The sequence below is a fragment of the Betta splendens genome, chromosome 5 (genome assembly GCF_900634795.4).
Source record: "Betta splendens chromosome 5, fBetSpl5.4, whole genome shotgun sequence".
NCBI classification, from domain to species: Eukaryota; Metazoa; Chordata; class Actinopteri; order Anabantiformes; family Osphronemidae; genus Betta; species Betta splendens.
The window spans coordinates 7,752,909-7,778,490 of record NC_040885.2 but is presented as its reverse complement, the minus strand read 5'-3'; the positions used below and the strand labels follow the sequence as shown (position 1 = coordinate 7,778,490).

Below are 25,582 nucleotides of genomic sequence, written 5' to 3'. Positions count from 1 at the left end.
CAACATGTCACGCATGGAAGCGGATATTTGATAGATTAAAATGAACAGGAAATATCTAGAGTTAGTCACGTCTGGATAAGAAGCGCGTCGTCTGCATGCTGCACCTTATCGTCACGGTCACGTGTTCGTTTTTCTAGTCGTAGAGCAGGTGTATCTGTATACAGGCTTCACGCCGATCGTGGCGTTTGATTCTGTCTGAACACAGAGCGTTTATTGTTGCTTCAAGTCCGGTGCTCATCAGCCGCAGCGCCTCGGCCCCGGCCCGAAAGCTCCATTTCTCCATTTGATGTCCTCGAAGCAGACGTGCTAGCAGCAATTAGCCTTGGGCTGTCAGCGCTTGCTCACAATTAGCTGTGCCAAGTCGACTTCACGGTCAGATATCGACGCGGCGCCTTCATCACATCTGCGCGAGGCTGCGGACGGACTAAGTGTACGAGAAAGGTGCCGGACGCATGAACTCGCCATTAAGACTTCAATTCACCCCGGCCTGAACTTATGAGTCTAATTATGTGTCATGAATTATTACAGTAATGGTCTTATTTTAGCTCCGGAGCAGTCTTTGGAAAGAATGAGGAACTTAAATATTAGTTTATCCTTCTATAGACCTTCACATCTCTGCATTTTATGCACACTCTTCCATGTTTGCTTCTACTTTAACAGAATAAACTAATAGAATAAACTCAATGAATCATGTATGATTCTGCTGAAGGAATGCACTTCATCTTTATAGGCACATACTGTAGCTAAGAGGAGAGGGGTTGATCAGTGTGTGTGTGTGCACCCAAGGCTGTTGTATCACTGCAGGAATACTGTTGGGGGGGGGTACAAATCAATAACCTAAACACAGGGGTGCAAATCCATAGTTTAGCCTTGTGGTGGGGATTCGCGTAAGAGTTAGCCGCTGTGTCAGATTAACTCTCATTTGCAAGAAAGGCAGCACGGACAGAATCAAGGGAACTGTGGCTGGAATGAAAAGCAAAGAGGCACGAGCAAGGCAGAGGACGGGATAAATGCAGAAGAGGCTGGGGAAGAGTAGAGAAGGGGGTGAGAAGTGATGTGATACCAGGTAGCAGTGGAAAACTGTTAAAAAACGGAGTCGAGGGGAGACGGGGGAAATTAGAGCGTAGTAGACAATTTCAGGTGGTACGAATGGAGGAAAGCGAGAGGGAGGGTGATATCGAAAAGAACAGAGGCTCAAAAGTCTCTCCTGAGGCCGAAACTCATTCTGCTCTGTTCTATACGGTATCATCACACACTATCCAAAGGAAGATAACTAACCACAGGATATTCAGGATATCCAGTCCGATCAGGTTGGAGCTCCAGTTTCCCATACTCTGCTCCTTTTACAGAAACTGGAATGACTCAATATGCCCTAACGGGGGGCCGTCAATAAGCCTCCCTGTATGTGACACACGTTATATGATAGTGGAACCTCAGCTCTGTACTAACGCTGTTGGGTATTGACTGTCCATATCTGCTTATGAGGGAGAAATTGGTGCCATGGAATTTGTGTATAGGGTTACAGTGCATACAGTGGATGCCAAAAGGGAACGAGTAACTATCAAAGGACACGAGAAGAAACGCTGCTAAGCTAAGAGTCGTCAAACAAGCAGGGCCGCGTTAGGAATTCAATGTAGAATAAAAGAGCTTGAAGCTCTTAGACAGGGATGGTTCCCCTTTCTCACTTTTGAAGTTCGGGTACTCAGCCAAACACATTTCAACATTTTTTGGAACCTGCAGAAGTTGACAAAACAGCAGATTGTTCAAGGTCCTAAAGCAAGTTAATTGGAGACAAACTGGTGATTTTGCAAAAACAAGTCCTCTCCATATCCGTTGGTGCCAAAGCAAGCCCACATTACCACTGACGCACACGGAGCCGTCCGCCAGGCCGTATGGCAGCGCTTGACGGCGGTCAGCAGCGAACCCAAACAACAGGCTGCTCCCTGCGTCGGCTCCCTGCGGTCGTCCTGACCCGGCCCGTTGCACATCCCTGCGCGCAGGAGCCAATCGGAGGCCGCGGCGAGGGCGCCGCAGCTAATGGGATCGCGAGCCGTGAGCTGCGGAGTTGCGCTCGGAGCGCCACGGGGGTCGTGGGAGTGGATAAACACATGTACAGACGAGGCTCGCTCGCACAAACAGCCGCACTGTGCGGTCAGAGGCGCTGATGGAGCACAGCTGGGTGTCGTCCCAACGCCGACGCTGGAGCCGGAGCGCTTCAAGTTCCTCTCTCTGCCGTTCGGTATCGCTAGCTTTCCTCTATCTAGCTAGCTTTTGTCCATTCACGCGTTGGTGTCTTCATTTTTGCCCTCGTCTTCCTCTCTTTATCCCTCTTTGTTGTCTCACCCCAGAGGGCAGAAATGAGAAGACTGATAATGTCTGCGCAGGCCTTACACCATTACTTTCCGTCTGATAAACCGCTCGGCCACTCCATCACCCTTCTTCCCTCACTCCTTCATCTGGGGGGGGGGGGCAGACGCAGGAACAGGAGGAGAAAATCTAGTTTGGGATTGTGTGCGTCTGTGTGTGTGTGTGTGTGTGTGTGTGTTATCCTTCTGTGTGTGAGCAGAGCAGCTGTTTGTTAAAGGAGAGATGGGAAGTATCAGGGGTCCTGATGGCATCCAATTAAGGCAGATAAAATGATGATGAATTGCAGCGAAGCAGCAGAGACGGACGCTCCTGTGTGCACACAAGCTCCCTCACTTACACACAAACTAGATGAGGGGGGGGGGCAGCCATGCACATTTGAAGAGGGTTGTGGGGAGAGGCGGAAAGCAGAAGGAAGGAATAAAGGCAGGAAACTTTGAGAGATTTTAGAAGAGGATGATTTGGTGAGGAAAGAATACAATACATACTGTACTGTGGACCGATAGATAGATAGATAGATAGATAGATAGATAGATAGATAGATAGATAGATAGATAGATAGATAGATAGATAGATAGATAGATAGATAGATAGTGTGTGTGTGTGTGTGTGTGTGTGTGATGTGACTCAGGGCCCTGATGGAAAGTCGGATTTTCTCTCTGATTTCTAGGATTTGTTAACATATGCCACTGACTCTAAAACCTCTCGTCCACTCTTTTTTAAAATACATCTGATGACACGGACACGGTTTCGCCCATAGGCAGTGACGAACTCGGCGGAGATGAGGCTAATGAGGGCCCTGGCGCTGGCCGGTGGAGGGCAGGCTCAGCGGAGCATGGTACAGCCGGGTCTGTCATGGCCCGGCACAGCGTAATGAGGTGTAAACACTAGACCTGCCACCGCAGTCAGGCACAGCACACGCTGACACTGCTTTAATTGGCTCAAACACTGTGTGTGGGGGGGGGTTAGATTTAAAGAGTTTGGGAACTGTACTGTTCCTCCATCATGTGATAACTCAGGCAGCACGGATCAGATCTGATTCGTTCTTGCGTTTCACCATCTCCAGACTCAGTCCAGACATCTGCACAGCTGTCATTCAAACGTTTGTGCGCTCGCATTCGATGAGAGCCGTTATCGCCCCCGTGCGTCGCACAAGTACACACACGCTCACTCACGCCCCCGCCTTCTGTCCAATTCATCAGGGTAAGTCGCATCCGCATGCTCCGCCCTTTCTTGGCTCCCTCCCCTCCTCACCCCCTCACCCGTCGTTGGCCTCTAACAGGTGAGGAGCCTCCTCGCTCCTGTTCTGGATGAATAGGAATTAATTGCGGCTCATCTTTCAGCCTATGTCATTGTCTCCACCCTTTGACCACTTCTCTGTGCGCTTCCTCGCATCCCGGCTGTCTGTAGCTCTAGTGCGTCGCCGTCTGTGTCTTAATGCACCGGAGAACCAGCAGTGATGGTCTCTGACCCCTGATGGAGGAGAACCCTCCACGTGCGTCTCATCTGCTTCGCATCTCTGTCAGAGGGTGTTGTTCTGTTCTCCGTGTTGCACACGTGTTGAGTGAGCAGATCCTGCGGCGAGGGACAAACGTCAACGGGAGCGTGAGGAAGAACGGGGGGTCCGGAGATGCGTCCGTTTCTGCAAACGTCCAGGAATCTGCCTTTTGTCCGGGGGAGAGGTGGCGCCAGCTTAATGAAAACACGAAACATTGGCTGTGGCAGCGTTATTTTCCCTCAAGCCAGCGATTCCTCACTCCCCTCCCTCCGGTTTCCTCCCATCGATGAAGAAAGTCTGTGTCGGAGCACGAGTCTATTGTGAGCGTGTGTGTGTGTGTGTGCGTGCATGCGTGCGTGCATGAGATAAGCTGGGTGTCCGGATCCACAGGGCTCCAATCCTGTTAGCATTAGCGATTAGCACTGGCTAACAGGCCGCTATTATGAGCGGGGGGGCTAATTCCAAGTCGCGTGACCCCACACGTACAGAGCACACTCTGAGCTGTAGGAAGGATTACCACTTGATCCTTGATTAGCAATATTTGCTGTAAGTGTGTGTGTGTACGTGTCAGGTGGTACTTTTGGTAACTGCTGTCGCTCGGGCGAGAGCACGGAGGACGCTAACAATAGGTTACCGCCTCCCTGCCCAGGTTCGGCTTCGCCCTCGGCTAATTTGATATTTTTAGCCATCCAGCTGGCGCACACCTTCAAAATGACTAATTATCAGGCGGTGACCCTCGCAGGAGGCGCCCATTGTTTCTTCCCCGCTCCCCCTTCTCCATCCATCTCTCCTCACCTCGCTCCTCCAGCAGCTCTCGGTGACAGAGGTCCAGCTGATGATGCTGTGGCGCTGCTCCGCTCTCGGCCTGTTGTTCCTTTGTTCGGTTCATCATCCGTTTATTTCAGTTACTTCAGGCCCCACCTTTAGGCTCTGGTCTCTTTTTTGAGCTTATGTCACAAAATATCAAACAAATTTGCATTTTCTACCTCTGACCCTCAGAATAACCTGCTTGACTTCTGCATTTTCCGTTTGGATTCTGCTGTGCAGCGAATCTGCTCCCTGAACTCTACATCATGCAACAATGCTGCTTCAGTATGAAAGTTTAATAGGCCTTTGGTGCAACAAGAGCAAATGAGCTCTGGATCATAACCCGGCCTCTCCTGCGCCGCTGCTGCCCATTAAACACACCCGTGTGCACGTACACGCCTCCCTCCGGCGAAATCAACCCAGATCCCGTTGAGTGAAGCCTCGGCTCAGCGCGGCTTCCTCTTGGAGGTCGGAGGTGCAAACGCGGAGAGGTTCTTACGACGCGATTAAACGACGACGCGGTGCTGTTGTTTCAGCTGTCATCACCGCCGCGACTCTGTTTAGCGAGTGAGTCGATTTTCAGGGAGGACTAAAGCTGGGCTCAAAGGTCCCCACGCGTCTGTCAGCTGCCTGTCAGTGACGCAGAGCGCGATCAGCCCAGTGTTTAGAGGAGGTCCCACACAATTAAGCATTCAAACTACTTTTAAGAAAATCTTTTTTTACATAAGCCGGAGTGGAAACAATTTGTTAAAGTGCCTTCATCTGCAGCTTCTTCCTCATTCCCTAACGTGCATTTTCCATTCTTACCCGACTGCTCGTTTCCTCCCTCTCTCTCTCTCTCTCTCTCTCTGTCGCTCGCTCGCTCCTTGTCTTCTTTCTCATTGCCTTCTTGTGTTGTCTCCACCTTCGCCCAGTGAAGAAGCCCTCTTGTTCCCAGGCAGACTGGGTGGTCTCTGGGTGCAGAGGGAAGCAGGGAGGGAGAGAAACAATGAAAGAAGTTTAAATGTTTGGACTCTGGTGGAGAGAAACACCATCTGACATCCTGAGCACGTGTTGCGAGAATCTCTTATCGTCCCGTGCGTGCATGTGTTTTTATTTTCCCTGTTTTTATTTCCTCTATAGACGATGTGATGCATTTTCCTGGATACCATCCCATGTGCAGAGTGCATGTTTATAACGCAGCCTGCACACGTGTTTCCCTGAGTGCGCGATAAACGAACCGGCCCCATATTTCCTGGTTCGACTGTGGGCGTTCTGGGAGGGGGCTGGTGGTGGGGGAGAGGAGGCTCGACTGAGATGGATAGGGACGGAGGTTCGCGAAGGAGGTGGAGAGAAGAAATAACGAGAGGGAGAGCGAAACGAGGGGGTGGAAAGGAAGACCGGGAGAGAAGGAGAGGCAGAGGAATGTGTGAAAAGAGCGAGGCAGACATGTCAGCGAACAAATTGAAAATGCCAATTTCACTTTAGTCCCCACCAGCTCAGCCTCAGCCTCAGCCTCTTATTCCATGTGTAAATGAATGGTGTCCACAGAATAACACACAATCACCTCTCTCTATCCATCTGGCCCTCGCCATTTCTCCTTCACTCCCGCCGCCGTGTGATCCTCTCCCCGCCCCGTTCCCCATTCTTCTTCTTTGCTGTTTGTGTCTTTTGCACAGCACGCGCTCCAGCTCAGCCCATCCGCCAACGTTTTCCAGTCTCCTTCCCAACAACACCTCTTCTCCTCTGTCTTTAGTGCCACTGTCAAAAGTAAATTACAACAAAAAACTTGAACATCAACGACAACTGGGAAAGGTGCCATTTAATAAAGTGTCATATTATTATATGACGTTATCTTTCAGGAGACGTTGCCTCGTTCGTGTTGTGCAGGACTGCTCCCACGTGGACGTATTTCAGGGGCACGTTCCCTCTGCTGAATAAATCTGCGTGCTGCCAGAATGCGTCTGAAAACACATTTTTCAAGAATTCCCCCTTCAAATAAACTCGCCGAGCGAAGTCGGAGTTTTTCGGGGACACGCGGGACCCCCTCCTTCATTTGGATATTAGCGTCGCGTCTTCCGGGATGTAAATCAACCAACGCGCGAACGCAGCGGAGGAATTAATCAGCCGTCCGCGCGTCGTGACATTGCCGCGTCCTCTCATTTTCCTTATCGACTCTTTGCACATTTCTCGACCCCTTTTCCCCCCTCGAATCTATTCAAATGTGCTATTATTACAAATGTCAAGATAAATCTCACTGTATCTCACTGGAATGGACAATATCCCATAATGGCCAAGTTGTAGCTAGATTCAATCTGCGAGGGCCCCATAGCCTCAGGCTCAAGGCTTTCACATTGGATTTTATCACCACTCCACTAGAGTAGAACAGTCCTGCTATCTCTCACCCCGGGGGCACCGGAGACAGTGACCGTACCATAGTGGTGCGAGCGAGCGGGCACCCTTGGACCGACGGGGGCACCGGGTCGACGCGGCCTCTCTTAAGTCTTGGAAGCCATAAGCCTCGCATCGAATCAAATCAGCAGCGGCCTCGAAGCAAAGAGCCGGGCTCAGTCTGTTCTGTCAAAGACGTCTAATGAACGCAGTTATTAATGCAAAGCGTGGCTCAGATCGGAGCGCGTTGGGGCTTTTTTTTTTTTTGATGAGCGAGGGTTTCCCTTCCAATTATGTAGCGGCGTCGTTGCTTCCGAAGCTGCATTTTATTTGCGAAGCGATAATCGGCGTCGATAATTTATTTGTTTTGGGGGGTTTCGGGGGCCGGGTCTCCCAGGAGCCGTCGCTCCCTCTGCTAACGCGCCGCCGTCACTCCGCCGCCTTCGGAGCTTGTTGTCTCGTTTTAAAGCGATTCCGCAAAAGTGATTACGCCGAAGACGAGTCAATTACATTTCAACTCTTATTAGTTCAGGATGCAAAAAGAGTGGAATTAGATGAGAATATCATTGTGGGAGATGTATTACGCTTTTCATTCATCACTGGAATGGAATGAGTCATACAGTGATGGGGATTCGTATCTCTTAATCAACTCAGTGCTCTGCGGATGTGCTGCGTGTTAAAATCACAATATAGCCTGTCTCTCATCATTCATTTTTATAGCCCTTCAACTGTGGGAGCACTGCAGGGTATGACATTACTATGAGCCACTAGCGTAACTGAGTTTGCTCACAGTATTGCTATTGGATTTTTTTGTTCTGTCGTATGAATGTAATACTTTATTAAAAGGCACAGGAGCCACAGTCTTATGCAGAGAAGGAATGATTGTTTCAGCTTTACAGTGTGTGATGAAGAATACAAATATTAATTTAGCTCTTTTCTATGTCAGTATACCTACGAGGGCAACGACATCAGTGACCTGCCAGTGGATCTGTCTGTGGTCTGGAATGGAAACTTTGTCATCGACAACCCCTACAACATAAAAGGTGAGTGTGTGCTGCTGGTACCAATGTGGATTTTATTATTATTATTATTAATTTTATTATAACTCAAGGTGTTTAGTCAACTTGAGTAAAGTCTGTTCCATTACACCTTGCGGTTGTGCTGTTAAGGTGTCTTGACAAAGGTCATTGTACATTTTGTGTGTTTATTTGTTGCATTTGATCTTCAGCTCAGCCTGTAGGTGCCGGATCAGTCAACTGCTCCTGCCTTGATCCATCATTCCACTGCTCTCTATTCATTTGTTTTCATGCCTTTAGACATGTGTGATGGTTGTTTGTGCAGCGGGGTATTTGCATTTGCCGCTGGAACAGTGTGTCCCAGGTCTTTTTATCCAAAGGACTCCTGTCCTCTGTAGGCTCTGTAGGTCAGGGAAGTAGCAGTTCTCCAGGGTGGTTCATTAAATCTGAACGTGTGAATAACATGTATGATGCATATTTTTAAAAATGAAGTAGGCCGATAGATGATTGATTGGTACTATTTACTGTAGCTTGTGCAACTTATTATTCAGTCGGTGTAAAACATTACTCCATTCATCATTAAATGACAAGTTGTGTTGATGTTACAATGCTTTTTTATTAGCTTCTCGTTAGCTACGACATGTTACTTAAAGATCATTTGATTCCTTTGAGCAGGTTTGGGTTCCTCCATTACACTGACATGTTTTATTACTACATTCATGTAGATCAAATGTGCATCTGCTTTAAACAGCATTATATAGCATATAATAAATATTCATCTTGTTCCTCACACAAAGAAGCATGTGGGTAAAGATTAAAGACATGCGCTGTAGGAGAAGACAATGAGATCATGTCTGTTGGATATAATTACTGGTAGGACGGCCTTCATAGAGCTTTCTGCATAATTACTGTGGCCTGTACAGCTCAGCAGGGGGCTGTAACATTATCCCCCCGCTGCGAGGCACAGTAACGCCGTCGTCAGCCGCCGCGTTCGATGCGGCCGCGGAACGACTTGCACCAGGAGTTTGGGTACAACAGAGGGAGCGTCGCTGTCTGGTCCCATTTTACCCCTTTGATGGTTAAAGACACGGCGAGGCGCCGGGCTTTTTATGTAGCATTAGATCAGACGTTGTTGCTTCTGTCAGAATGCGAAGCCGCCTTTGCAATTAGTCCCTTATGCTGCATAAGGTCATTCCCTGCCGTCTACATGTACTGTACGAAGTACAGTACACTGTGGTGTGGTCTCAGATTTCGCATGTCCAATGATATGTTATATTGATGTACTTGTAAGCTACACCAAAGATATGTCTTTAAGCCTCCAGACAATGCAGTCGACAGTAATGGGGTGGTGTTATTATTATTGAGGCAGCATAAAGTACTTATATTATTGCAGTTATAGCACTGAGTGTGTAAATCTCCTTACTGTATGTGCGTCTAGAAGCGACCTGCAGCCCAGTGAACCCCCCCCCCCCTTCTGTCTGTCTTCTTTGCACCCCCCGTCCCTTCTTTCTCAATCATGATAATCATCTGGTGGAGTGTGAGTGATGCTCACTTATCTTAAATACTGATATGTTAATGTAATTAGAGAAGTGTCGTTTAGCAGCCAGTAATTGGTACTGGGTTGCTTTAAAGCTGCTCCATGACCAATGGGATTTGGGGATAGAGTAGCAGAGAGAAGGAAAAAAAGATTTCACTGTACTATTCCTGAGGCCTTTGGGAAATGTTGCCTTAACTCAACTTTGTCTCCGTGACATTGAAGAAGTTCGGGAATTTTCGCGTGCAAGTTACTAAACTGAACTAAAAATAGAGGAAACGGGTAAGTTCTGAAAAAAAACAACCTTGAGGATGTTTGTCTACTTAGTCGGCTTGTTCAGCAAACATTCAACTCTGAGGTTGTTCCATTCTGGCCCGGCTCCGCTCGTACAGTAGTGACTCACCCGGCGTCTCTCCTGCTCCACAGCCCACGTGTACAAGTGCTACGCTCTGAGGGACAGCTGTGGCATGTGTCTGAAGGCCAACCCCAGGTTCGAGTGCGGCTGGTGCGTGCAGGAGAAGAAGTGCTCGCTGAGGCAGGAGTGCGCCCCCCCGGAGAGCGTCTGGATGCACGCCACCACCGGGAACAGCCGCTGCGCCAACCCCAAGATCACCAAGGTGAGTAGCGCCTGGACGTCACCATGGCGACGCGTGTCCACACACACACGCCCACTGGGGAGCGGGGTCGAAAGTGTAAAATGAAGGATGCTTAAAGCACTTCTGAAGCATCATCTGCTTTTTCACTGTTACCCAGCAACTCCAAACAACAAACAAGTCATGGTTTTGTCAGAGCAGAGGTCAGAAGGGACGGAGTCCGGGCGACAATGAGCTCTTTGTATCACGGCTGTGTTAGTGATGTCAGAATAATTGTAAAAGGAAAGCCTTCCTGTTGACACACAGAGGTTTGCCGCAGCCGGCCCGTTGGTGAAAGTTAAAGCTCTCCCCGTTTGGCGGCGGCGAGTGAAGCAGGCGTCGCAGGAGACGGGGTTCATCAGGGGAGGCACACGAGGCAGTCGCCTCCGTCGTAGCCGCAGGCACGACGCAGATGGGCCGGACAGGGGGAGGCGGTCCACACACGAGGCTGAACTCGCTGACATGATCAGAGCTGATGGCGACGCACGCACGCTTACACACCTGAGGAGGTGGAGATTATCCTCGTCTAGACTGTGTGTGTGCGTTTGTGTGTGTGCGTGTGTGCGCGTGTAGCGAGGGACAAAGGCGAAGAAGGAAAAGAATGGGGGGTGGGGAGGGGGGTGCAGGGTTGTTAATTGTGTCCCACCATGTGTGCACAATGTGTGCGTTCCTGTGTGTTCATCTGACAGCCTGAGTGAGCCAAGGCGTCCAAACACTGCGGCGTGCCCATCTGTTGCCACCGGCAACAGTGGCACTGGTCCTCGTCTGGCTGCATCCCGGGTCACGCTCTCCGCAGCGCCACCGGGGCTGACGCACATGTGTGCGTTGACACGGGCAGCGCAGCTTGAAGGCCACACACCGCTGCGTGACATGTGTTCCCGTGTTCTTTACTTTCACTCGCTCGGCTTATTGCTTCTCGTCTTATCTGTCTTCACGCCGAAGCCCTTCAACGCGCCGCTTTTCTGTCCCGGAGCTTAATTGCATCCTTAATAGGACGAAGCATCATCTCGGCTGAGACGACTGCCATTTTGCTGCACAATAGTGTGTGTGAAATGCGCGTACGTCTGCAGACTCCTCAGAACTTTTCCTGCACAACACGGGTTTGTCAGTCTGAATCCGTAATGGAGAAAGTCGATAATTGGGGCTCTGGCACATATAGTAGATAAATCTGCAGGACGTGAGCGACAGCATGACTTAAACGGTCTCCCTCGCTTGCTCATTCCAGCTATCGCTTCGACACAAGAGTGTGTGTGTGTGTGTGTGTGTGTGTGTGTGTGTGTGTGTGTGTGTGTGTGTGTGTGTGTGTGTGTGTGTGTGTGTGTGTGTGTGTGTGTGTGTGTGTGTGTGTGTGTGTGTGTGTGTGTGTGCGTGTGTGTGTGTGTTCCTCCATGCATAATGAGGGGTAAATCCGGGCCTCGGGGCGTGATGTTGGTGGCAGTCAGGATGATGGGGGTAGAAGAGCTTCAGAACCAGCAGGAGGGAAAACCTACTGCTGGTTTGAGAGCACAGGCTCTGAGACAAAGAGGAGACGCTGGAGGAAACGTCGGTGCTGAGTCTCACCTCTCCGCTCCACCTTTGACATTTACAGTGTGACTTTTGAAGCCATGAGAGCATTTGCATGCAACAAAGAAAACCTCTGCCCTCGTCTTCTGCCATTTTATCCTTCACTGTAGTTCTACCAAAGAGCATCGCATCCGCCACACAAATTGAATATTACTCCACTTTTTACCATCAAATCCCCCTTTTTCCTATTTGATCCCCCCTTCTTTTATTTCCTTTTGCTTTTCTCTTTGTTCGTTTATGAAGCATGCTACAGTAGCTGCTGTGTGGCCATTAGCTCGCGGATTAGCTGCTAATTTGATTTGGACTGGAAAATGCGTGCTCGGTTTGGAGGGAACCACCACTGGAGAGAGCTGTGACCAACACACGCAGCGTTGAGCCCATGTCATGTCACTTTTGAGCGCGATCTGGCTCATTGGACGTGTTCAGTGTTGTGCAGCTGGGTACCGTTCTTCTAATAGCACTGCTGCTCACACATAGCGATTGAAGTCATCGGTTTTATACATTTGCCCAATAAATGTCCGTTTCCTTTGTCCTTGATTCATTCGTACTCGAACTGATTAATTAGTAATGCACAGAGACAGGAGCGGAGTACAGCTCCCATGCACAAAGGCTCTGTGAAGTCAAAGTACTAGTGCAGGATAACAAGGAGAATGTTGCATGGGCTCCTTAAAATCACATGCACTGCCACACGGAGACGCAGAGATGCTGTCTCCCATTGTACTGTAGCAGTGTCCTAGTCCTGGCCTTGGATGCTGCCTGATCCTCCGTCATTCATCATCTTCTGCCTGGCTGCTCCTAGGGGACAGGAGCAGCATTACTGCTAGCCCTTAGAAACCAATTAAAACAACACAGGGCAGCGTGTGTGTGTGTGGGGGGGGGGGGGGGGGCACACTCCTTGTTTTTATGAGATTGTTTCATATAAAAAACTGTGTGTGTCTGTCTCATCCATTGTGCAAATGATCTCATCCCCCACTTTGTGTCCGTACTGGTGTTTTCCTCTTTGAAAAAGAAAGAGAAATAAAGTTTGACAGTCATTCAGCACATCCCTGTGCTTCTTTCTTTAAATATCACCTTTATGAATCACCTGCTATTATATCTAATATATCTTCCACCCCACCTACAACGTCCTGTTCCAGCATCAGTGGAGGCGTCTGCCTCTTGTAGAGGCAGGTGTCCTTTCTTAGGGCTAAGATTTTTTTAAATAGTGAAATCATTATCAGTTACCTCGATTTTCGTGCCGTTTTGTTTCTGAGAGGCTTTCACGGTCCAGATAAACTTTTGCTCATATCATCTCTGTCTGCGTTTTCCTGCTTTCCTCACTCCATCTGTATCTAGCAGATGCTATCTGAGCACTGTCGCTCAGCCCGCCACAATGGGCCGCACACAAAGCCTCCGATACAACAGGAACAACACAAGTCGGCGGCGGAGGGAGAGAAAAGGGAGCGTGAATGAACGTAGAGAGCTGTGACAGCGAGAAGAGAATGGAGCGAGTGTTTAGGCTGGTGGCTTTTATCAGAAACGTCTTTTTGTTTGTGTTGTTCCACTGGTGATGTAGGAACGTGTGTGTGTGTGTGTGTGTGTGTGTGTGTGTGTGTGTGTGTGTGTGTGTGTGTGTGTGTGTGTGTGTGTGTGTTTGGGGGATTAGCCAGTGCGTACACAGAGACTTGATTAGCATATCTGAAGATTGTGACTGGTGCTTTTCGCCCCATCTAATATATATGCATTCAGACACGCAGACAAAGAGAGAGAGCGAACTAAAAAGACACAAGTCTGGAGAGGAAGCGGGAAAAGGGCAAGGGAAGGAAGAAAGATGTTCATCTGAAGCCTAGCCGCCGTTAGATGGAAAACGCCTCTTAATTATATCACTGTGGCATTTCAGCTCTGGCCTCCGTGACCATGGGCTTTGTTCCCATTGTGTGTGGCTGTTAGTGGTGTCCTCAACACCTGTGGCTTTTACCAGCCTGCTGCCTTTTCTATAATGATGTGAGACTGCGACCACCCCATGAGGTAGCGGCTGGACAAATGGACTTTTGGAGAGCAGGTTGAGAAAGCGGGCCTAATTTATCAGGGTCAAGCTGGGGTAAGCGCTGCTTATGCTTTTATTTTGTAAGGCACTGGGTAACTAAGCAGCAGATTAGCTAAACGCAACAATTATCAGCATAGGTATAAAAGTAGCGCCTCGAGATGTAGGGCTTGTAACTTTTATTTATAGCGGCCAGTTGCACTGGCATCAGCAAATCGGTACAGATCGTCAAAGTAAATGAACATTAGCTTTGGCATAAAGTTCAACTTTGGCCAAGTTTGACAAATTAATCCAATTGTTAACCAGCTGCAAATAGTCCCGACAGCGCTGACCTTTAAAGGAACAAAGAGACTGGGAGAGCTCCTCCGTGCTGACTAGGTCACAGCCACTCGTCCAATAGGAGTAAATGGTTTAAGCTTATCCGGTTCACAAGTGTGTCCTGAACCACCGTATTAAATAGATTTGCAGAAAAATAGAAGTCGTCACACACATAATTGCAACAGCGTGTCACCTCTTTGCTCCTCCGTCCAGCCAGTGGCAACGAATGACCCAACCTACTGCCAGCTTCTAATCCAATTAGTTTCCAGCCCTAATTAGTAATGACTGGTTACCAGAGGAACCATTGTCTGCGTTGGGACTTTATGAATGGCACTGTGATTAGAGGCCGACGCAGCCCTGGGTGGCCATTAGCACCTCCACACACCTTTCCCACATCTCTGGGGGGGGGGCTCAGAGCGGAGGTCACTTTGTGCAGTAGATGGTTAATTGACAGATGTAAATACAGGCGTGATGGTTGTAAATGTGACGCTTGTTAAAACTGGCATCACTCTGCTGTTCTTGATAAAAGATCACGTAGAGCGGACTTAATGGATCCCAGCTCATTTTTTCCCCCATTGTACTCAGCCACTGTCTGATTTATGCGGCGTGGAAGCTGATCATAATGGCTTAAATAAAGCGTCAGATGAAGCGAGGTTCACACTGGATGATGTACTGGCTGCCGGTTGTTACATACGCTGTTTGACTCACACCCTTCTGCATCTGTTCCTCCCACCAGCTGTTTCCAGAGACGGGACCCAGGCAGGGCGGAACCATGCTGACCATCACGGGCGAGAACCTGGGCCTGCAGTTCAAAGACATCCAGAACGGAGTGCGTATCGGCAAAGTGGCCTGCAACCCCCAGGAGGACGAGTACATCAGCGCCGAGCAGTACGTCCACAAACGCCTCACACGCTCTCAGGCTTCTCGTTTCTGGCGCTCACGGTGCAGCCGCTCGTCTGTTTTTTCACCGTACAGTAACTTCTCGGACCACTGTTTTGGTTAGACAGACTTAGACTTTCAGACAGAACCAGGAGTTAACACACAACCTTTTCTACGTCTGATGATCAGAATAATCAGTTAATCAGAATTGAATTACCTCGTGTAATTGCCGTCATGGGCGTTAATTGGGCCCCGTCTGTGATGTCAGGGCGTTTGAAGCGGGCGGTACGTACAGCATCCTCTAAAAAGTGCTCCACAGGTAAAAGCTCGTCGAACGTTCTCTCTGCTTTCTGGGAAACTCTGAATCATAGCGGCGCCCACAGGAGGGGGAGAACTCCTGTGCAATAACCATATCTGTATATTCCTGGAAAAGTTTTAGTCGCGCAGCGGCAAAAAAAAAAAAAAAAAAAAATATGAAAGCTGAAAGTTCAGTCAGTTGCACTTGACTGAGTTCTTTGTTTTAACTGTAAACAGGCTTCCTCATGTCAGTAATTCACTTAGTGCTCGTCTCAGTAACATCATGGGACTCAACAATTAGATTTCATCAAGTTTAAAGAGAATTTCCAATCACAGCCAGTGGTTCCTTATAACGACCCGATCATTTTGGGACCGTGGGTGAATCTGCTGGATGGGTCCCCGTCTCCGTTTCATGTCGGCTGCTGCCGGGAGCAGAGACGATGCCATTCAGGACGGGAAAGAATCGGGGACGCTGGTCACAGCGGGAGGTGTCCCCAATATTCTGTTTCCAACGATGTAGCTGTCATTTGTACATAAACGCTCCGTTTGCCGAGCGGCGCAGCTCGGTCCCAGCAGATCCGGGTTTCTCTGCCCCACGCTGAGGAGGAGGGGAGGCGCCGTGTGACTTTGATGGTTTGACAGTCAGGACAACACTGCGCTGTGCACATCTCGCCCGCCATGACAGGTGTCCCCACCATGGGTTTAGAAACGTGTCGGTGACGCATCAGCCGCGATTTATCAGTCAGAACCTCAAACGCTGTCGTTTTTCCCGTGTTTGCGGGACAAAGTTCTTATGTGTTCATTGTAATTAATTCTAATTGCAACCAGGACATCCAGGATGTTGACATTTAACCCTGTCAGTCAATCAGTGGCGTTGTGCGCCGTTGGCCTCTTGCCATAGCATCTGCAGGAGGGGGGGGGGCTGTCATGCTAATTAAAAGTGATGTCAGCCATGCGGTGCCATTAGCGGCCTGGTTGCTCTCGTCGTCCCGTGACCCTGCGAGAGCTATAGCGTAGGGTTATGGCATTGACGGCGCAGGTCAAAGGTCGGCCGCTGGAGGACGGCTCCGACTGTCGGACGCGGCGTTCCCGCCTCTGCTCCCCTCGCAGCTCGCGGCGCTCGCTCCTCCAGCCTGCACCTCTTCGCGGTGCGAGTGGAGTTTCAATCTTTAAATACCAGCCATTAAATATTTACTAGATGGATTTGATTCCACATTGTGCAAAGTAAATCATTGGCGCCGGTAAAAACAGAACCCGGTGTTTCTCCTTTTATGGTCTTATTGGTAGTTTCCACGTGAACTAATGGCATATGCTTAATTCTTTACTGCCACATTCCACCTCTGTTATTTGATTGAGTGGGGGATAATTTGTAATGTTGCCATCCTCACAAACGTGCAGCAAACTTCCTGTCTTTCCAACCACGTACTAGCAGTTCAGCGCAGCCACCTGTCATCTGTGCACTAATGATGCAAGGGAAGCCATAGTTGGCCACGGAGAGCTGCCCAGCATTTTAATCACGGCCCCCGTCTTAGTAGGAGACCTGACAGTCAGCCAAAGGGAAATAAAACAATAGAAACAAACAGCATCGGAATGTGGGACTAGCAGTGTCGCCGCGGCGCCGCGGTTGCCATGGCCACCTGCGGGGAGGATGGAAGGGGGAGAGTTAATAACTCATCTCAGGGAGGAGGCAGCGGAGCTGGGGAGTCGAGGAGATGTGTAGGATATGAGCACGTTCAATTAATCAGCCTCTCTCACTTTAACCCCCGCTCCCGTTTTCCTTCTCCCTCGTTCTCGTCCTCCCTCGCTCATCCGCACTCTCGCCCTCTCTCTCTCTGTCTCATTCATTCGCTCTGGCTAATTAACAGTCAAGTGTGTCTACAGAGGGTGATACATGATGCTTGTGTGAGTGCGCGTGTGTGTTTTGCGCCTTGGGCTACACATCCTCTCCTCCCCACACTCAGTCATTTCTCCAGTGGATTTTCATTTGGCCGACCAGCGCCCATGGCCCGGTGACGAGGCGCACACACACACACACACACACACACACACACACACACACAGCTCTCGTTTCTCTTAACACTGCAGATTTCCGCTAATAAAGCATTTGGTGTGTTTTTTTTATAAATTTAATTAAGCTGCAGTAACAGTTTTGAGTCGCTGGAATGTTTTTTTGTCTTAAACGAGCGAGAGAGGAATGATGCAATACCCAGTGTTTTTGCGCTTCCTTTCAGCACATTTTCTTATCTGGCCTTTCTAAGTGACCTCACCTCTGCACCTGTGTTTGCCTTGCTCAGGATCGTGTGCCGGCTGAACGACGCGACGGGCTACAGGGTGCAGGAGGCTCAGGTGGAGGTGTGTGTGAGAGACTGCATCCACCCCGACTACAAAGCCATCTCAAGCAAGGCCTTCTCCTTCGTGGTAAGGGTGAATCTGATTGCAGCCAACGTACAGAATGGCCCTCTGTCTGTGGACACCTCACTCACCTCTCCTCCCCCTCTAGTCTCCATACTTCACCCGTGTGCATCCGTCCACTGGGCCGCTCTCTGGAGGAACCAAGATCACCATTGAGGGCAGTCACCTGAATGCAGGCAGCGCTGTATATGTGAAGATAGGACTCCATCCTTGTCGTTTCGAGAGGTGAGGAGTCAAACTCAAAACAATTAAACATCTATGGCGCTGTTGCAAAATGTGAATCAAGTGAAGCCAGGTCTGTTGGTTTTATACGGTGGAAACCCAGGGATTTGTGTCGTTCCTCTGCTGCAGGACTGTGCTCCTCCTCATCACTCTGCCATCGCTCTTTTCTTTTCAGTAATTATAGCAGTTACTTATTAAAAACACCTGCAGTGCTGTAATTGTAAGAGTGACAGTGTGGCTTTTCTCTGGGAAGCTGATATCATTGTTCCGTTGCGCTGTGAATAACTTAAGTGCACGGCCCTCATTTTGTCAGAGATGTGACTATAATTGGAGAGAGATTATATGGTGTTGGTGGTAGTCGTTAATTTGCATTTTGCCTGCTTTGAACTTTTGTTTTTTAATCGTTGGAATAATCTGCCACCATTAGCTTCTCTCATCACTTACTCTGAGAGGGGACGTGCATCCAGTCTGATACGACTCTAATTCCTTGAGCCCGGAGCTCCGTTGCTTCCTTTAGTCCCTTCTTGGCGGAATGACAGCGGCCGAGCTCTCGACTGAATCCACCCATGAATGACGTCTAGCGGCTGATTCTCAGTCACGTCAGACCGACACATATGTTCTGAGAGGAACGTCTAGGCGGACATGTTGCTTGACACAATCACAATTGATATAAAAATACTTCTTTTACACTGTTCTATTGCAACTGAGGCTTTAGCCCAGAGCTTCTTCTCATTTCTGTTTTCTCCTGTTTTTTCATAGCAAACTCTCTATCAAGCTGTTTTTTTATAGTGGCTTCCTTTCCTCCGCAACAAGTGACAGGTTAAACTAATGAGCTTGGACCTATCAAGTTCTTTTTATATCATATCAAAAGAAAAAGTAAGGGCCAATTTAAAGCTCTGTAGCACATCCTGAGAAAGGTGAACATAATAGTCTTGGCCTTTCATTCACTGAGCAGCAATAACCTTTATGGCCAAAGTAATGAACTGGTTGAGTCCATCTCTTTAATGTGTCTTGTATTCAGCGCGGCCTCTGCTTTAATCAAAAACTATTTACCCCGAGTCACTCATCCTCTTATCTCCCTCTGCAACCCCTTCTCCTCTTTCTTTCGCTATCCCCTCTTGGCTTTCCTTTTGTGTGGCTGCAACCTTGTCAAAAATACGTAGCCGACACCACAGGCGCTCTCAACAGCGATGATTGCCATGGAAACATGGCACCAGTGGAATGTGGGAAATCAGTTTTTTTTCCTACATTGTCCTTGTTTTATTTATTTTATTTTTCCCATCATTCTCTTATTCAGTCCAGTCTGAGGACGCTGTTACGAAATTGTTTTGGGTGGAACGTGTCCAGCAACGATGGACCGTTTCCTTGCTTTACTTCGCCAGTATGGCTCAGTCGCTCAACCCCACCCGGCCGCGCCGCCAGCATAGAGCCGCCAGCATAGAGCCGCCAGCATGGGCACTTTTTCATCTTCTTCATGATCGCTCGTCTTTCAGTGGATTTCACTTTCACAGCAGATAAAGGGGGAGGATTTGTGTACAGATCTGCTTGCTCTCACACGCTGGAAATTCACACTGTGACTGTCATCATGTGCGCACACACACACACACACACACACACACACACACGGAGGAGTGATACAGAACACATACTTACGCAATGTTAATCTGCTATGTGCTGGACCGAAAGGCTAATTCACAGTCACATACATCCACAGTCCAGGTTTGCCCACGTACCAGTCACTGGTAGCCATCTCCCTGCTGCTCACCCCGCTGAGATCCCCCTTTACGAGGGGGAGGGCGCAGTGGAATGAGCCACTGGAGTGAAGCGCAAAGTTTCTGGCAGTGGCACAAAGTTTCACAGCAGGTCACAGCTGGCTGCCTGTCTGCTAGGGGAGGGAGTTACATCACACAGAGAGACGACCAGCCTGATCTGCCACTTCAGATCTATCAGCCAGAGAAAGCGCAGGAGGGAAGGAGCAACAGACAGCGAGGCAGAGAGCGAGAGAGAGAGAGAGAGCTTTGAAGTGCTGTGATTCTGCCATTCGGGCTGATGAAACCATGGCTGGACAGACTGAAAGATGTTGGCCTTGTGGAAGGGCGACTGTGTCACCACTGTGTGTGTGTGTGTGTGTGTGTGTTTGCTTTTTTGTTGCATCTGATAAATATTTTATGAATTATTTAAAGGACGGATTTTTTTCCCCGTGTATTCGCTTCACTTGTTTCTGTCAGAGAGTCCTCGAAAATACTCTAAAGTCCTTTCAAGAACTTGTAGTAGAGGTCCACAGAGGCCCTCAGCGAGCTTTGTCTCTAACACCTTCCCTCCTGTCTGTCTTTGCCTCCTTCATCCACGGCTCTTCCAGGCGGAGTAGCAGAGAAATCGTGTGTGTGACGCCGGCGGGACAAGCCCCAGGGACCACCCCGGTCATGGTGGACATTAACTCTGCAGAGCTGAGGAACCCGGAAGTCAAATTCAACTACACGGACGATCCGACCATCTCCAAGATTGAACCTGACTGGAGTATCGCCAGGTGAGCACACGTCACAGTGGGTCTGGGTCAGAAACATGATTTATTCAGTACCAGGACCTACATTGTACATGGGATTCACACTGTGTAATGTATAATGGTGTAAAACGTTGTGTATGTTTGCATGTATGTTTTTATGTATGTATGTGTGTATATATATATTCTAGAAACCTCCTGAAGTCTTGAGATTTAAATTAACACGTTTCTGTTTTATGTAAATCACCAGACAAACCACAAATGTATCAATACATTATTAATCACTGGTTGTGGTTCACTGTATTCACTACCAAAACTGAAATATGTACTGTAAAAAAAAAAAAGAGACAAATGCATTATTCCACTGGTGTACTGCTTGACTGGGTGTGAAAGAAAAAACTAAACCAAACAGTCCTCTGTATTTTAACTCTGTTCTTGCCTTTCAAAGGAATATTATTTATTCTGTTTATCTTTATATTTCAAAAAGTAAATCTTTGGGAGCCGCAGTAAAGGAGGCTCCTGAAGGAGTGCTCTGTTAGTTGATGAGCTGCAGCAGGGATGTATCTGTAAATATTACTTGACTTATTGAAATGAGACTGCATAGCCACGGGAAGATTTCCTGTGCAAACACAAGCTGTGTTGTAGAGGAAGAGAAAGCGCTCGGAGCCTCCAAATGCTAATGGGCTCGCTAGCATGACCTAGAAAGTCGACTTGCGAAGCCACCACATAAACACATCCACACTCCACTCATTTACTTAAAGTACACTTCCAGGAACTTGCTATATATTTTGCAGTATGCTGCTGTATATATTACTTTTGTATTGACGTAATTTGCTAAATTAAAGCTGTGACTTGAATGAATAGACACATGAGAAAGTAAGGTTATTTTCCCAGATGCACTACAGTACTGTACAGTATGCGTAAGTCCAGTTCTGCATCATCACAGGGGACAGAGGTGGAAATAGCTGCCGCGTTTAAAACTCTGCAGGGACATAAAAGTCCCTCATCAGACCAGAGAGGTGCGAACGGATGAGAAGGCTCATTTGGAACGAAATGAAAGGAAGGTGTGAGGACTGAAGGTGAGGGCAGACGAGTCTGTAAGTGTTGGCTCCAGCCTTAAGGGGGGAAATGACCTCGGCGCTCGGGTGGCGTTGAGTCTCTCGCTCGTGGCTCTCGGGGGAGGAGAGGCTCATCTCTCCGGGTCCATCGTGCTTTTATTTACCCGGCCATTTTGTCACCGCGCCGCCTTTGGGGCCCCAGTATCGAGGTTATTTCAACTGTCCACAGGTTAAACACTGGAAAGGTTGATGTTCCTTCCAAATGATTCTCACATCTGAGGGTCTTTTCTTCTTTGGTGGTTTGGTTTTGCGTTTCTAGTGTCAGTGACTTAACCTCTGTAGTTTCAGGCTAATGCTAACTCATTTAGCCGCTGTCAGAACGCCTCACGTCGGAAAAGGTCACGCCGTGCGTCCGGATCTCTGGCGGTGGAGAGCATCTCGTGCTGAATTTACTGCAGTGTAGCTTTCCTGTACCCGCTCCGCGAGCGTTCCAGAGGTGGCAGGAAGAGGCCAAAAGCTCCCGCTCTGCAGAGGAGTGCTCCATACCTGTTTCCATTTCGCTTTTAACAAGCCTTTAACATCCATACGAGAGCTTTAGTGTTGCTATGATTAGCTGGAAATGGGCTTCCGCGAGGAAGCGGGTGAAAGGCTGCAGCAGGAGCCAGCGTTAATGGTAAATCGCAAAATGGAGGGCTCTCTGGTTCCCGCAGAACCGATTTATTAACATTTATCTCCGCTGATGGACCTGCTGAATAGTTAATGCCCTCGGGCCCCTGCGGCACACGAGGCGCGAATACCTGACACAAATATTTCCAGGACTTCATTTATTTTTATCTATTCTATAAAACATTTGTATTTGGTTTGAATTGCTCTGTAATGTTCCTTGTTTCCTCTGTGTTTTAGCGGAGGGACCTTGTTGACCATTACCGGTACCAACCTGGCCACCATCAAGGAGCCGAGAATGCGAGCCAAGTATGGATCTGCCATGTCAGAAAACGTAAGTGTCTCCGCTCAAACACCTGAATGCGAATAACATCGACAAGACCGGAGAAGAAACAGGTTTTTCACACGATACACACCCTCCTGGGACCCAGACGCCCACACCTGACCCGCCGGTCAACCAGCCAAGGGCCCTTTCTCTGTTTGTTTTTGATGTTGAATTTCCTTTTAGCAGTTTAACCTTTGAAATGTCAACCAGCAATAAAGCAACTCCGGCGAATCCCCCCCTTCACCTAACACCATGGGGCTTAGCTAACCTTTCTCCCACTTCCCACCTTCGCAGCCTTTCTGCGGCCGTCTCTCTGCAGTGATTTTTATTTTCCTTGGTTAATGCTTCTGTTGACCTATAAACTGTTCTTGTGTGTCCCCCCACACACCTCTGGTGTGCGGGCAGGTTAGTATGTGACATATAGAACATAATGGAAGCCTGTAACACACTGAGAGACTATGCAAAGGTCTCCTCAGCCGTGCTGTGTTGCCGTTAACAGCTTCTGACCTCTCTTGTTTCTCCGCGTGTCTAATTTGTTCTTCACTGAGTGCGTTGAGCCCCATCGGGGATTTCCTGATGATATCACTGATTACAACACTGATGTTATTAACCCAGCCTCTTCCACTATGTCATTATACCCAGATTTAATCACGCTCATCATATAATCCTGTTTCACTTGCTGTTTGTATTGAATATGTGTTACAGCAGTTTACATCATGCTTTTGTTATTTTCTGTCTCGCGCCGCTCCTAAACGTTTGCTTTCTCTCTGCAGAACTGCACAGTGCACAACAACACCGTGATGGTGTGCCGGGCGCCGTCCGTGGCCGGCTCCAACAAAGGCTTCTCGGACTCCGGCACCAGTCCAGACGAGATCGGCTTCGTCATGGATGACGTGCGCTCGGTGCTGGTGGTCAACGAGACGTTCAGCTACCACCCGGACCCCGTGTTCGAGCCGCTGAGCGCGTCGGGCACGCTGGAGCTGAAGCCCAGCTCCCCACTCATACTCAAGGTAGAATATTTAGCACTTTCTACTCTCACATGCGTTGCTGTTTTTCTCTTTGGGGCACCTTGCTCCCTCCATCCTCTTGCATTATGAACCTTTCTGTCTTGAGGTGTGCCTCGGCCTCGGAGGATGTTATTCCTCCGTACTCTTTAAGAGACCTTTAAGAAAAAGCGTCTTCTCAAAAGGCCCTTTGGAATCAGGTGCAAAGGAAGATAATAATTATGAGGTGAACCCATGCGTTGCTGCGCCACCTGCTCAGATTCCATCAGATAACTTCTGAAAGGAGACAGCGATGTTTGTTCCGAGCCGTGGAGGAGCTGTCAGTTTGAATGCCAAGCGTATTCGCTCAGCCCCCGCGTGAGGTCTACTGTCATTTCACCTCCACCCTTGAACTTCAAAGCCTTTCAGGCACGAGACGGAAAATTATCGTGCACTTTCATGGAGAACTAAAACCTGGTTTCCTGCAGCCAATCGGAGCGCTGCCTTTATAAGCGAACACCCTCTCCCCTCTAACTTTAAATATAATTCTATTATGAGGAGCTCTGATTGCCCCTCTGTGCTCCGGGTAAAGAACTACAGAAATAAGCAGCAGAGGAACTGCATCCTATTAAATAATTGCATATAAATTAGAGGTTCATTGAGATTTTCCAGTAATTAATTCTTCCTGCTCTGCAAAGCACAGAGTGGTAGCAGGAGAGATGATTTCTGTGGAATTTACTGTAGATCAGAGACTGGTAGAAAAGTCCAGGCAGTGTACCTTGTTATCTGTCTATATTATTAGTCGTCTTTGTTTTGTTGTGTTTCTTAAGCTTATTCTTCTGTTTCGCCAACCCTTACTATGGGACTGATGCGTGTCTGTGTTTTTCCCAGGGGCGGAATCTAATCCCTGCAGCCCCGGGCAACTCCAAGCTGAACTACACGGTGCTGATCGGGGAGACCCCCTGCGTCCTCACCCTGTCGGAGAGTCAGCTGCTGTGCGAGTGGCCCAACCTGACTGGAGAACACAAAGTCACCGTGAGTGGCACCTCAAGGGCGTCTGCTGAGGGCGTCGCTGCAGCCGGGCGCGTCTTTGCTCCCGGCGTTAACCTGACTCGTCTCGTGTCGAGCAGGCTGTGACATCAACAGCTAACGCTTTGCACGGAGCCCAACAAATGTGACGATGAGCTTAATTGCTCTCTGGGGTGCATTTGTTCATCTAAGTGCCTTTTATTTATTTCATCATTCCCCTTCGTTCCGCTGGTTCTTCTCTGCAGTTCATCTTCCTTCAGTCCACTTCCTATCCATTCATTCATTTCTTGTTTCCTTTCCATCTATCAGACCTACAAAAACAATCTGTTCAATTACTCTATGTTTCTTGTCCACCATTCATACTGCGACACACATACAAACACACATTTTGCATTTTATACTGTTGGCAACCTTGTTTATGTGTTTGAGGCTTTTGATTGGTCTTGTGTTGGCTTACGTCCTCCCCCTTGGGGTTTCAACACTACTCATTCAATAGAATAGCTTGTGTGGTGTCTCTCGTCAGTCCAGACAAACAAGGCTGCAACCTCTCTGTGTATCTCCGTGTATCAGGTGCGCGTTGGAGGCTTTGAGTACTCACCGGGGACCTTGCAGATCTACTCCGACAGCCTGCTCACGCTGCCTGCCATCATCGGCATCGGCGGCGGCGGCGGCCTGCTTCTGCTGGTTATCATTGTGGTGCTGATCGCTTATAAGAGGAAGTCACGAGATGCCGACCGCACCCTGAAGCGACTGCAGCTGCAGATGGACAACCTGGAGTCCAGGGTGGCCCTTGAGTGCAAGGAAGGTGAGTTTGGGTCTATTGGGACTTAAAAACACCCTTCATTCGCTCTAAATATATATATTTTCCCCTTTGCTGCCAACTGTCCCTATGCTGTTAGATGGCAGTAGAATGTGTGTGTGTGCGTGAACACATGTGTGCATCGGTGCTGGGGTGTTTCCAGCGGAACACTTTGATCTGAGCCAGCCACCAGATGTCGGCTCTCCACCCCACGAGAGGGCCGCCTGGCTGGCCTCGCTATCTTCCACACCCAGTGATGAAGATAGATAGATGCAGGCTGCAGAGGTGGG

At 48.8% G+C, this 25,582-nt stretch overlaps 1 protein-coding gene and 1 long non-coding RNA gene across 2 annotated transcripts in view; one reads left to right on the top strand and one right to left on the bottom strand.

The window, feature by feature from the left end:
- Positions 1-10,129, bottom strand: part of LOC129604097 (uncharacterized) — a 29,829-nt gene extending 19,700 nt beyond the window's left edge. The window contains exons 1-3 of the long non-coding RNA XR_008694712.1: positions 9,993-10,129; positions 6,216-6,409; positions 5,477-5,622 (exon numbers count right to left, since the gene is read on the bottom strand). This is a non-coding gene — a long non-coding RNA (uncharacterized LOC129604097). The remainder of the gene's footprint in view (positions 1-5,476; positions 5,623-6,215; positions 6,410-9,992) is intronic.
- Positions 1-25,582, top strand: part of plxna1b (plexin A1b) — a 142,783-nt gene that overhangs the window by 102,628 nt on the left and 14,573 nt on the right. The window contains exons 12-21 of the mRNA XM_029150554.3: positions 7,986-8,082; positions 10,016-10,206; positions 14,862-15,013; positions 17,596-17,719; positions 17,802-17,938; positions 20,295-20,462; positions 22,397-22,490; positions 23,255-23,491; positions 24,356-24,499; positions 25,064-25,298. Of these exons, the coding sequence (XP_029006387.2) occupies positions 7,986-8,082; positions 10,016-10,206; positions 14,862-15,013; positions 17,596-17,719; positions 17,802-17,938; positions 20,295-20,462; positions 22,397-22,490; positions 23,255-23,491; positions 24,356-24,499; positions 25,064-25,298 (1,579 nt within the window). The remainder of the gene's footprint in view (positions 1-7,985; positions 8,083-10,015; positions 10,207-14,861; positions 15,014-17,595; positions 17,720-17,801; positions 17,939-20,294; positions 20,463-22,396; positions 22,491-23,254; positions 23,492-24,355; positions 24,500-25,063; positions 25,299-25,582) is intronic.